The 13544-nt window shown below is 39.7% G+C and overlaps 1 protein-coding gene across 1 annotated transcript; it reads left to right on the forward strand.

The window, feature by feature from the left end:
- Positions 1-1179: 1179 nt before the first annotated feature.
- LOC133570792 (rho guanine nucleotide exchange factor 19) lies at positions 1180-11182 on the forward strand. The gene is made up of 15 exons (XM_061923509.1): positions 1180-1318; positions 1398-1517; positions 1581-1715; positions 1794-1860; positions 3902-4140; positions 4202-4306; positions 7969-8243; positions 8370-8530; positions 8589-8741; positions 8809-8938; positions 10268-10342; positions 10406-10498; positions 10566-10714; positions 10777-10941; positions 11011-11182. Exons 1-15 carry the CDS (start codon positions 1234-1236, stop codon positions 11057-11059), a joined length of 2001 nt encoding a protein of 666 aa, XP_061779493.1. The 5' UTR covers positions 1180-1233; the 3' UTR covers positions 11060-11182.
- Positions 11183-13544: the final 2362 nt, after the last annotated feature.

Here is a 13544-nt window from a genome sequence, read left to right on the forward strand (position 1 = left end):
CTCTCTGTGAGAAGCGTGGTATAAATAACATTTGCTTACTTAGTGTCTTGTCAAGAGTGTTGTAAGACCCAATGTATGTGGTTAAAGCTTGCATATCAATCAAAAATGTGTGCATGGTGGTTTCCATGAAGCCTTATGCGGTCATGTTCTAAGAAAACACACAAGACAAAGTACAAAGTACATTATTCAGAACTTTTTACATTTTTGTGAAGCTTAATTTTTATGATTTTTTTTTTAACCTTTATTTACCCAGGAAAGTCCCATTCAGATTAATAATCTCTTAATTGTTGTATTATTCTATATTTATTAGAATTATAATAATACATATATTTTTGCAACTAAATTAAAGTTAAAAGTTAAAGTACCAATGATAGTCACACACACACTAGTTGTGTTGAAATGAACCTCTGTATTCGACCCATCCCCTTGTTCACCCCCTGGGAGTTGAGGGGAGCAGTGAGCAGCAGTGGTGGCCAAGCCCGGGAATCATTTTTGGCGATTTAACCCCCAATTCCAACCCTTGATGCTGAGTGCCAAGCAGGGAGGTAATGCGTTCCATTTTTATAGTCTTTGATATGACTCGGCAAGGGTTTGAACTCACGACCCACCGATCTCAGGGCGGACTCTCTAACCACAAGGCCACTGAGCAGGTAAAACACACACAAAAATTAAAATACCATATCAACTAGTCCAATTATTCTCAAACTCTGGAACTTGTACTACTAGTTGTATTCAGGTTCCATCTAGTGGTACACCAAAGAATCACTTGATTGAAGTACAGTGTTTTATTTCCCTATAGTCAAAAACATTGTTACTGTTCAAACTGTGTGTAGTGGTACCAGTGGCCAAAAATATTGGATATACTTGTTTTTAATGAATACTTAGGCCTACCACACTACTGTATTTTAATGTTGGTCATTATGGTGGTACATGGAGAGACAATTTTTATCTGAGGTGGTGCCTGTTGAAAAAAATTGAGAACCACTGGACTAGTTACTTGGAAAATAATACAATGGGATTAGTGATCATAAAGAATGGTTTCTTCAATATTATGTTCATATTTGAGATATTTTGACAAAGTAGGAATGTTAGTTTCCCGCATCACAAATGAACAAAAGTGTATACAGGAAGTTATTCAGGGTAAAAAGCATGTGGTTGACATAAGTCATATAGGCGGTGATTCCCTCCAGTGGTGTTTCTTCACTCTTGTCTTTTATCACCCAAATACAAAACATGCTTCCTCTCAAAGTGCTCCTCTTGAGTCTGACTTTTCATCAACTCTTCGACAATTTGGATGCGGCATTCTCTTGTCCAAAAGGTAAAAATGTTGCTGTCTTTTTTTTGTGTGTGTGTGCATTCAACAAGGTGATTGTGTCTATCTTTTCATGAAATCTAAGGTCAGCGGATAAATGTGTGCAACAGAAACCAGAAATGTTGTCGAGCTTGTCCTGATGGATATTACCAGCCTGAAGAGAACCACTCCAAACAGTGCAAACCGTGCACAAGGTGTAACGAAGGTAAAAATGGAATAATTTTCTTTTTGGAGTTTTCAGCCTGAATTCAACATGTTTTCTTGGCAGTGTCGGGAAGTGAAGTGAAAGAGAAATGCACAAAACAGATAGACACACAATGCCGGTGCCGAGGAGGATTCAGTCCTGTGGAGCTTGATTCTGCTACCTGCGAATGTGCCCTTGGGTTTGGGTTAAAGCAGGGAGGTAAAGAGAACTGAACGCAACTTGTCCAAAAACTACACAACTTGTTCAAGTGACTGACTCCTTCATTTTTCTTGCCAGAATGCTCTAAATGTGAACATGGATTTTTTAGCCCACGTCCAAATTCCCCTTGTTCCAAATGGAAAGAGTATGTAGTATTTTTCTCTTGTACACATATTAGGGTTGTCTCCATACCACATTTTCAGTAGTCGATACCTATAAATATTCTATATACTTATTCAATACCATGATAAAAAAAAAAACTGAACCCGTTAAGGGGAACTGCACTTTTTGGGGGGAATTTTTCCTATCATTCACAATCTCTATATGTGAGACAAGCACACATGTTTCTCTTTTTCTTGCATTGTAACTCGTAAATAATCGCTAGCAAAAGTTAGCTAGTAATAGAAGTATTAGGGTTTGATCTAGTCCGCCTAAAAAGCACTCTAAAAACCTCCAAAAACCTCAGTTATCATTATATATACATGTTGTATGTAAATATGTAATGTAGTAACAGGCACATTTATAATAACATTGAATATTTACGTATTTTGCTCATTTTAAGTATACGGCTGCGTACTAATTTTACAGACTCATCATAACGTTTGCTATTTCCTTTAACATCAACAACAACAACAACAATACTAATTATGGCAGACCTCATGAGAGCCAACAACGACTACCTTGGGACAAATGATGATCCAGAACCTTATATATTTGAGCCTGAATATACAAAATATGATCTATAAGTTTTAAAAGCTCATTGATATGCAGTTCCAGCAAGTAGCACTATTGCAAAGTGCTAAACAGGAAATGCAAATTAAATTATAATAAAATAATTACTTACTGTACAATGTCTGCTCTCAGTGGGATACCGACTGATGGGATGTTTATATATTCCCGTTTAGATGAAGAATTGATCATAATCCCCACGCAAAAAAAAAATGGTGGTGCAAACGAGCGTCTTTTCGTGTTTTTCTCGCCTTCGCCGCATATTAGTTGAATATCAAAGTTCACCCACTTCTCGGTTTATGGCCACAACCTTCTACTATTCAATGACTCCCATTGTTAGCCACCGCGTACTTACCAAATATTACAAATTAGAATGTGAATGATAGGCAAAATTCTAAAAAAAAGTGTAGTTCCCCTTTAAACTAACTACTTCATTGAAAAGTGTTTATAACCATCCCGGTATTACCTAAATAATACCAAAAGTCAACAATTTTACATTGTAGAAAGAACAGCAGTGGCGTGGAGCCTGTAATATACAGTATAAAACAAACAATATTGGTATTAATATTCTTTCAATATGGTGGTATTGTGACATCATCATGTCATTTGTAATGAAATAGCCCAGTGATTCTCAAACTGTGGTACGTGTACCACTAGTGGTACACAGGCTTTATCTAGTTGTACAATGAAGAATCCTTTCATTAAAGTACAGTGTTTTATTTTCCTATATTCAAACACAGTGTTAGTGTTCAAACTGTGTGTAATGTTACAGTGGTCAAAAATAATACATTGACTTTTTTTTAATGAATACTTTAGCCAACTACACTACTGTATTCTGATGTTAGTCATTGTGGTGCCAAGTTTTTCCTGATGATGTACTGTGTGAAAAGAGTTTGAGAACCATTGAAATAGACTCATAAAATGGATAAACATATATTTAAAGACAAATATTTGTGTTTGTATTCATTATTAATATCAACCTTACAGCCTTTTCTCATTACATTATGTATTTTTACTCTATGTTTACATTTTTGTTTATTTCTCCAATGTGTCATAAAAAAGGGATGTGTTCAGCAACTGCCACACCTACAGTTATGCTGCCCTCACACATTTTAATTAGCATTGGTTTATGAGTGAGAGTCAACCGGAAGCATCAAATTTGTTTTAGACATCCACAAAAAAATAAATATATAGAAACACTGGATAATTTTTTCAAAACAGCAGAAGTTTTTCTTTAGCGTTTCCTCAGTGCTCACGAATTGATGCGGATCGCCGGGGAAAAAGTTTGCAATATTCTGTACCAACGTAACGGAAAAAACTGGTATCGATGTATTTTTGTGTGTTGGTATCGACTTGGTATTGAGGTATCAATACTTTTGACAACACCATCACATATCATAATTGCTCGTACATGTTGTATTATATAATTATTAGCCTCTTCCTTCCTTGCATCCAAGGTGTAAGTCCGGCGTGAACGTGAACGGCAGCAGCACCTCTGACATGCTCTGCAATGGCGAGCCAAAGACACCAAACACTACGACGTCTGTCGTCACAAATGTAGAACTCCACCGTCCACAAAGTCCTGACCATATTCATCATAATCATGATATCACCAAGGCTACCACAGATCATTATGTGTCCTCCAAGGGCAACATGCAGCCAACACAACCTCCAAACATCACCCGCCACCACGTTGGTAAGACACTTTTCTGATATTTATGCTACCGTACTTTATTCCTCATTATTGTCTTCCACAGGCATTTCCTTCCTCATCTTTGCAATTGTTGGACTGCTTGTTTTGACTGTGGTGACGTGTAAAATGCACGTTAATCCTTGCGTGAGAAGACAGCCAACGGTGCAACGTATGTAGTTGACTTTTCTTTTCATTTTTCTATATTAAAAAATGTACAGTGCGAGTTCCAACCTGCAAATTTGCGGCTTCACCTCCCAATGTTTTTAAAAGCATATTTTTTTTGACTACGGTAAATGAAACATTTTCAAGCATAAATTTAGTAAAAATATTAACACTACAGTCATATTGGCCACTCGATGAGACCACACCAATTACAGCATGCTGTTCGGTATTGTGGCCACTGATTGGTGCAGCCTATGTTGGATTAAAATAATGCAAATTGGAATATTTGGGTGTTAGAAGGCTGTCATAATGTTTAACTCGGGATGTCCTAATACACATGTTTCACTTCCAATACCGTACCAATATTGGAGTCATGAGTTAAAAGTCAAAGTACCAATGGTTGTCCCATCCCTCTCACCCCCTGGGAGGTGAGGGGAGCAGTGAGCAGCAGCGGTGGCCGCACCCGGGAATAATTTTTGGTGATTTAACACCCAATTCCAACCCTTGATGCTGAGTGCCAAGCAGGGAGGTAATGGGTCCCGTTTTTATAGTCTTTGGTATGACTCGGCCGGGGTTTGAACTCACGACCTACCAATCTAAGGCCGGAGCAGGTTGGTCAAGACTTTTATTATTTTGTAGTGTGGAATGTTTGAAATGGTTTGATCAAGTGAAATTAGTCAATAGCTATGTGCACATGGACACATTTAATAGGATTAAAAGCCTAACCAGAATAAAAAATACTTAATGTAAACATGCCATTCGGAATATTCTGACCAGATCACGCACGTTCGTATCAAAAATTGAATTCTGATCGAGACAGGTGGTTCGGATTGGAGCGAATGAAAACACATCTTCCGAAATTGGGGTTAGAATTATCTTTACTGCATATGTCTTTGATGTCAGCTATACTTTGGTGGTGGAGCTGGGACTAAATTTAATAGTGTCGGAATGAAGCGATTGTCTCGCTGCTTTCTCTCCCCATTTAACATGTACCGATGTAGCGTTATATGCTGTTGAGTTTGTTGTTTTAAAATTATACTCGCAAAAACAAAAGTATGGTCTGGTGTGTCATGTGTTGATGTAACAATAAAAGAAGGGATCCAGTTGTCGTCTTATCAAGCTGTTTTAGTCACGACATTACAGCTACTCTATAAGTGTTAACTGCTAGCCTCAAACGCATATACAGAATGTCGTAACATAAAGACGCGCCGCAACCCATGCATAATCACAACATAAAAAGCAGAGAACAGCTCCATTTAAAAAGAGAGGTAAGACAAAAGTAGTGAACAGAAGGAAAAAATTATAAATAAATACCGTGATAATGTCGGACAAGCAAAAATGCACAAATCCATGTTTCTTTAGCATATCTGATGACTTTTTATTGCCATATCGAGTTTCACATTTTAATGATTTCTGCTGGTGGTGTGCCTTTGGATTTTTTTCAATGAAAAAAATGTGCCTCTGCTCAAAGTTTGAAAAACACTAACATAGATAACCACACATTTTTGCATTTAGGATAAACATTTTTTTCGATTTTTGTGTTTTTTATCTGGAAAAATGTAAACCCATTAAAGAAAAACAGCACAAAATCTAATTTTATGGCAACATTTTAATGAAAATCAAACCCTTTTTTGTTTTAAAATTGCCATAGAGGTTAAAAATAAAACTGACCTAATTTTATTATTTGATTTGCGTTTCAGAATTGGAAATAGAATGAACGGAAGGTACATGGACCGACCTTGTAGGGACAAAGTAGTTTTGAAACTTTTAGTCGAAGATTTTATTTTTGTTCTTTGACCCTGGAAAAATAATGCTTTATTTTTCAATTAAATTTGTTGCATTTGGAAATGAAATTTGAATGAACCATTCTGTTTTTCAAATTCCATTAATTAAACGAAAGTACCAATGATCAAACCATACTGACCAAGAATGAGTGCCAATATGGCTTATTTGAAGTACTTTAGGCAGCACGGTGGGCAGGGGTTAGTGCATGTGCCTCACAATACGAAGGTCCTGAGTTCAATCCCGGGCTCGGGATCTTTGTGTGGAGTTTGCATGTACTCCCCGTGACTGCGTGGGTTCCCTCCGGGTACTCCGGCTTCCTCCCACCTTCAAAGACATGCACCTGGGGATAGGTTGATTGGCAACAGTAAGTTGTCTGTCTATTTGTGTTGGCCCTGTGATGAGGTGGCAACTTGTCCAGGGTGTACCCCGCCTTCCGCCCGAATGCAGCTGAGGTAGGCTCCCGCTCCCGCGACCCCAAAAGGGACAAGTGGTAGAAAATGGATGGATGGCTAGTACCACAGAATACAAGTGCCCCAGTTTTGTTTTTGCTAATTGTTTTTATTTTCAGTCCCAAACAAAAATTCAGGTTATGGGCCTTTTACCACTAGTTGGCGTAGTAAATGTCACAGTAAACCCCGTACGATCAAACAAAACATCCTGTGCATTTGCTCGCTAGCATTAGCTTATAGCCAGCAATGGCTATAACTGTTTTTCCAAGCAATGAAGAAAGTGTGTGAAGGACAGTGCTAAGAAGTGGATGCTATTCATTGAATTAAAGAAATAAATCATCAAAAACATGACCGTGTGTAGCTTGGTGAAGCAGTTGGAATGTACAGCACTGCTTGCCTGCAACCTACTGAAGCAGTATGCGTCTAATGCAGCCAAGCATGCTTAAAATAATATATAAACATTTTATTCATGAAATATGGAGAAGCTGCTGATGGTAATTGAAAGATAAAAGTTGGTTATTTAGCAGTTAACAATGCTAGTTTGAATCTGATACAATGAAGATATATTAAAACTGTCCATCCATCCATCCATTTTCTACCGCTTGTCCCTTTTCGGTGTCGCAAGGGGTGCTGGGGCCTATCTCAGCTGCACATGGGCCAACACAGATAGACATACAACATTCACACTCACATTCACACACTAGGGCCAATTTAGTGTTGCCAATCAACCTATCCCCAGGTGCATATTTTTGGAGGTGGGAGGAAGCCGGAGTACCCGCAGGGAACCCACGCAGTCACAGGGAGAACAAGCAAACTCCACACAGAAAGATCCAGAGCCCGGGATTGAACTCCGGACTACTCAGGCTCTTCGTATTGTGAGGCACATGCACTAACCCCTGTTTCACTGTGCCATTAGCAAAAAAACAACAACAATGTTTTATACTGTATTGCAATCAACCACTTTTTTCACCAATATTGAAAACCATGTTTTAAAGTTTTGCTTTTTTAAATCAAAGAATGTACAGGTCTAGAGGGGGGAAAACTTCATATATTCAGGGTCGTATATTTTGTAAAGTTAAATGCAGAGACAAAATCTTTCTTTTTTTGTAAAGCAGTATTGTAATTATGGGAAAAATTCTCAAATTCGTTTTTTGTTTTCAAGTATTGTAATATTTTGTTTAAAGACTTAAACTATGTATTTAAAAAAAAAAGCCTACAAATACTTATGTAAAAACACAAATGTTTAGTTTTTTTTTTTGTTGGCTAATTCAAATGTATAAAAAAAAATACATGTAAGAGTACTATAGAATAAACTACATATTGATTTATTTTTTACATAAACCACAGCCATGTAATTTTCCTGAGGGGTTAAAGGTGATTATTGTGGTACTTAATTGAGTTATGGCATCTAACGTAGAATGAATGTACTTTTTAGGTCCCCTCTATCAGGACTACTGTCTGCAGGACGTCAAAGAGGACCTCCAGAGACTAAACAACAAACGGTCACTGACTGAGTTGATCGCCCCTCAGTACCTGCAGGGTTTTCAGTCCCGTCTGAACCTTCAGCCGAGTTCACCTGAGCGGACTCCTCCGCCTCCCGATGGTCACGTGATCCGAGTGTCGGCATGCATGCTGTGGCGGGACTTGGAGGAAGTGAAGGCTGCGGGTCTGCTGGGCCTCCTGACTCCTGGACAGGTCCAGCTTCAAGAGGTGTGATGCTCTCATTGCCACTAGGGGCGTAATTACATGCTAGTAATCTCCGCCTCCGAGCAATGAAATGTTTTTCTTTGTCTCAACATATTTAAAAAGTCTCTCTTAATGTATTTTTTGCTTTAGTGTATGTTTGAGTTGATTGTCTCTGAGGCGTCTTACCTGAGGAGTCTGGGCGTGGCCGTGGATCACTTCTGCGCATCCAAGGCCCTCCAACACACCTTGTCCCGGCTGGAGCATCACACTTTGTTCTCCAACATTCGTCACGTGAAGGCGGCCAGTGAGAAGTAGGAATGCCACACTGTTCCTGTGTACATAGCTACTTTATCGTCTTCTGTCCTGCAGATTTCTCATGGACCTGGAGATTCGCCTGGGGGAAAGTGTCTTCATGTCCCAGCTAGGGGACATCGTGCTGGATCACAGCCCCTCCTTCCGTACTCGCTATGTGCCTTACGTGACCAACATGATGTACCAGGAAGCTCTGGTCAAGCGTCTGCTGTGAGTCACCACGCTCGTCACCGCTAAAGCGGCGTCCATGTTTCTACTTCCTGCTCGTCCTCTCCAGGCAGCACAACCCGGACTTTGTGGCGTCGCTCAAGAAGCTGGAAGACGATCCGGTTTGCCAAAGACAAAATCTGAAGTCTTTCCTCGTCATTCCTTTCCAAAGAATCACTCGCATAAAACTCATCCTGCAGGTAATTATGGAGTGAAGTTACTGGCAAAACTCGAAACACAATGGTTTTACTCACGCCTAACGATTTGCAAGTTGAAATAAAATTAAAAATCTGCAATTGAACAGGTGGTGCTGCTGAGTCAAGTTTTGGCAGTTTTATTTGCGCATGGTGTTCGCCAAAAATAAGAAGCAGGACAGAAGAGGTGAAACAAGCTCAGAAGTTAGAATAAATTAGTGTTTTATGTGTGACTCTTGTCACTCGGTTGAATTGCAAAATAGCACACAATAAATTATCTCCGGGTTGGGTTTTATTTATTGCACTGCATTTCTTCCGTGACACTTAGACAAACTGTAATAATCCACAAGGGAAATTGTTCCACACAGTAGCTCAGTTACAAAGGATGGAAAGGGTAATGCAGGTATAAAGTAGACTAAAAGTGTACTGTAGTAGCAATATAACATGTACGGTAATATTATATACACCAGGGGTCCCCAAACTTTTTGACTCCGGGGCCGCATTGGGGTAAAACTGTTTGTTTGTTTGTTTGTTTGTTTGTTTGTTTGTTTGTGTGTGTGTGTGTGTGTGTGTGTGTGTGTGTGTGTGTGTGTGTGTGTGTGTGTGTGTGTACTTAAAGAGCGCAGTTGCTGCATGTCACGTTATCGATGGTAAAATGCATTTTTAGACAATATGATTTGCCTGAGTGGCTAGGAGACGGTAGAAAATGGACTAGTAAGGACAAATTAAAAAAAGATATATATACCGTATTTTTCGGACTATAAGTCGCAGTTTTTTTTCATAGTTTGGCCGGGTTCCAGTGCGACTCATGTTTTTTTTCCTTCTTTATTATGCATTTTCGGCAGGTGCGACTTATACTCCGGTGCGGTTTATACTACGAAAAATACGGTATATATATTTTTTTTTTACTTGGGACTTCCTGCGGGCCGGATTTTGGACGCTGGGGGGGCCGTAGTTTGGGGACCCCTGATATACACAGTATATAATATATACTGATATATATTCAAATATAATATAACAAATCACAATTACCAAGTACAATATTCAAGTATATGTAACAGCTGCAGCAAAAAAAAGGGCAGCATAAAGTAGAGTAGATCCAGCAAAAAATATACATTATAAACAAAGACATAGAGGCAACCAGGTAATAGACAGATATCATCAATTGCTGTATGGCGAGTGATTATACAGCTGGATGGAGTTCTTGAATCGAACACTGGGAACGAAGCCGAAGGAGCCTGTTGGAGTATGAGCTCCGACATGTGAACAGCTTTTGAGGGAACACTGCATGTACGTCTTTAATTTATTTATTTTATCTTTACATTTTCCCTTCAGAGTATTCTCAAACTGACGAAAGAAAAGTCTGAGAGTTTGTTCTATCTTGAGAAAGCAAAGGAGGCCATCCATGAGGTAATGTTTGAATATTCAATACAAATAAAATCAAGGTTGCATCATCATGGTTTGCTGTGACAGATAGTGAAGGAGTGTGATGAGGGCATCCAAAAAATGAAGTTCATCGAGCAGCTGGTCGCCTTGGAGACGCTGCTGGATTTTGGCCAACTGAAGGTGGCTCTTGTGAACTTTTAAATATTCTTATTTTGCTGGTTTGTCCTCAACAGCTTATTTCTTTCAGGCGGTTCCTCTGGTGGTAAGTGGCCGTTTTTTGGTGCACGAGGGTCCTCTGAACCAGCTGACTGTGGAGAGCAGCTGCCAGACGAGAACATCGCTCACTAGCATCCACCTTCATCTCTTCAATGATCTTTTGATCATCTCCTCCAAAAGGTACCACATGATAATGCTGAGGAATATTAATGGACATTTTTTAAATATTTTTTTCTTGGCAGGGAGCAGCACTTCCTGGTGGAGGATCACGCAGAGTTCCCCTCACACGTGCACATGGTGCTGCTGAACACGGAAGCTGTGGGTTTGCCACAAAACTCCTTCGTGCTGCGTCTTTCACAGGGACAAAGTGGACGTCCGACGGCCATGATACTGGTGGCACACAGCAGGTATGATTAAAAATGGGGGGTTGATTAACTGCCATTACTGGTCCAAACAGCATCTGCTTTGGGTCATAGGTCAGACATGGAGCAGTGGATGAAGGTGCTGCTGCATTCGATGCAATGAACATTTAAAATATTGTAGATTATATTATCACCTTTCACTCTGCACACCTTGTCACTGATTCTCACATGTTCAAGACACTTATCACATCTTTTTACCATTTTAATAAAGCACTTTCATGTTTGGCTTTTTTTTTTCTTGTTTCCCAACTATTAAATATTTACACCTCGGCCCATGGCACGGTTAAAAATACCTATTTACCATTGTGGATTATATTTATAAAGGACTTTACATAGTTTAAACCCATTATCTACACCTTTTTTTTAAGCAACATTTAAACCAGTGTGGGTGGCACTGGAAGCAGGTGGGTGTAGTGGGGCGGTATAGCTCGGTTGGTAAAGTGGCAACTTGAGGGTTCCAGGTTTGATTCCCGCTTCCACCATCCTAGTCACTGCCGTTGTCCTTGGGCAAGACACTTTACCCACCTGCTCCCAGTGTCACCCACACTGGTTTAAATGTGGCTTAGATATTGGGTTTCACTATGTAAAGCACTTTGAGTCACTAGAGAAGCGCTATATAATTTAAAAAAAAATAGTGTCTTGATGGCAGAAGTGGGATTTGAACCTGGAATGCTCAAGTTGCTGACCATGCCAATGATAACCAAAGCACTTTACATTATAGATCACATTCACATACTGATGGCAAAAGCTGTCATGGAAGGCAAGGCGCTAACCACAACCCATCAATAGCGAAAGTGAAGTGTCTTTCCCAAGGACCCAACAGCTGTGGCTAAGATGGTGGAAGCTGGAATTGAACTTTGAACCTTGAAGTTGTTGGCATTGCTGCTCTACCATCTGCGCCACAGCACCCCGTGATATAGGGTTATTGTAGGGGTATAAATGTTTACATATTTCATAAAGATAACATTTATTTCATGTATGTCCTACAGTTATAAAAAGGTGTCCTAAAAGTTAAGATAAATCAATTTGTTATGGTTTAAAAGGTTTGTTTGAATCAAATTATTAATGTGTAAGATATACCTAAGATACAAAATAATTCCAGCGAGTAGCAGCAAACACAGCATGAACATTTTACTGTTCACTCAACACAGATGTCATAAGTACATCAAAGCTCACTTTTTACAGTGCATCCGGAAAGTATTCAGTGTTTCACTTTTCCTACGTTTTATGTTACAACCTTATTCCAAAATGGATTAAATTAGTGACTTTAAAATTCTACACACAATATCCCATAATTAAAAAATAAAAATAAAAAACCTGCACTAGTATTCACAGCCTTTGCACAATACTTTGTTGATGCACCTTTTGGCACTTGCAGTCAAGTATTTTTGAATATGTTTCCACAAGTTTTGCACACCTATCTATTACACAGTTTTGCCAATTCCCCTTTGCAGACCCTCAGGTTAAATTAGAGGTATTGGTTATCATCAGGGATGTCTTTATACATTTCTGGATTCATCTTTCCCTCCATCCTGACTAGTTTCCCAGTTCCTGCCACTGAAAACCATCCCCACAGCATGATGCTGCCACCACCATGCTTCACTGTATGAATGGTATTGGCCTGGTGATAAGCGGTGCCTGGTTTCCTCCAAACATGACGACTGACATTAACGCCAAAGACTTCAATCTTTGTCTCATCGGACCAGAGAATTTTGTTTCTCATGATCTGAGAGTCTTTCTGGTGCATGTTGGCAAACGTTTACTAAGAACTGGCTTCCATCTGGCCATTATACCATACAGGCCTGCAGAGATGGTTGTTCTTCTTTCCACAGAGGAATGCTGTAGCTAGCAGATTGACCATAAGGTTCTTGGTCACCTCCCTGACTAGACTAAGATAAATGCAGCAATGTACAAGGACATCCTGGATGAAAACCAACACTTCCTATCCAATCTGAGGGAGATTGAGAGGTGCTGCAAAACTGCCCAAAGATAGGTGTGCTAAGCTTGTGGCATCGTATGCAAAACGACTTGAGGTTGTAATTGCTACCAAAGGTGCATCAACGAAGTATTGAGGACAAGATAAATATATATGTACATTTGATTTTATTTCTTTTTTTTTTTTTTTTTTTTTTGCTTTAGTATATTTGCAAAAAAAAGGTTTTTAAAAACTTCTCACATTGTCATTATGGGGTAATGTGTGTAGAATTTTGACGACATCTGATCTGTTGTGTAGGACTAGATGTTACAATCCCCTAATGCATACTTGAGACACCTATGCGACTTTGTGGGATAGTCAAGTGAGTGAAGGCATTCTCTGGGTTATCAAGGGGGCGCCCCCCTTCCTCAGTGTTTCGCTGATAGGCCCACGACACCTCCAGAGGGTTCAGCAGTGAGTCCCAGGATCACTCCCTAGATGCCATCACTCACTTGAAAGCCCAGGTGGAGTCCCTTCGCTTGACCCACAGCCACTGACTCCCCTTTTCAGCAGCTTTTGAGAGGTCTTTCACTGCCTGCCGGTGGGCCTTCCCTCGCACTCCCATTTCCCTGAGGAGCCTGGATGTTGAGGTGGCCACGAACCCTCTGCAGCC

Source organism: Nerophis lumbriciformis, linkage group LG28 (assembly GCF_033978685.3).
Source record: "Nerophis lumbriciformis linkage group LG28, RoL_Nlum_v2.1, whole genome shotgun sequence".
Lineage (NCBI taxonomy): Eukaryota > Metazoa > Chordata > Actinopteri > Syngnathiformes > Syngnathidae > Nerophis > Nerophis lumbriciformis.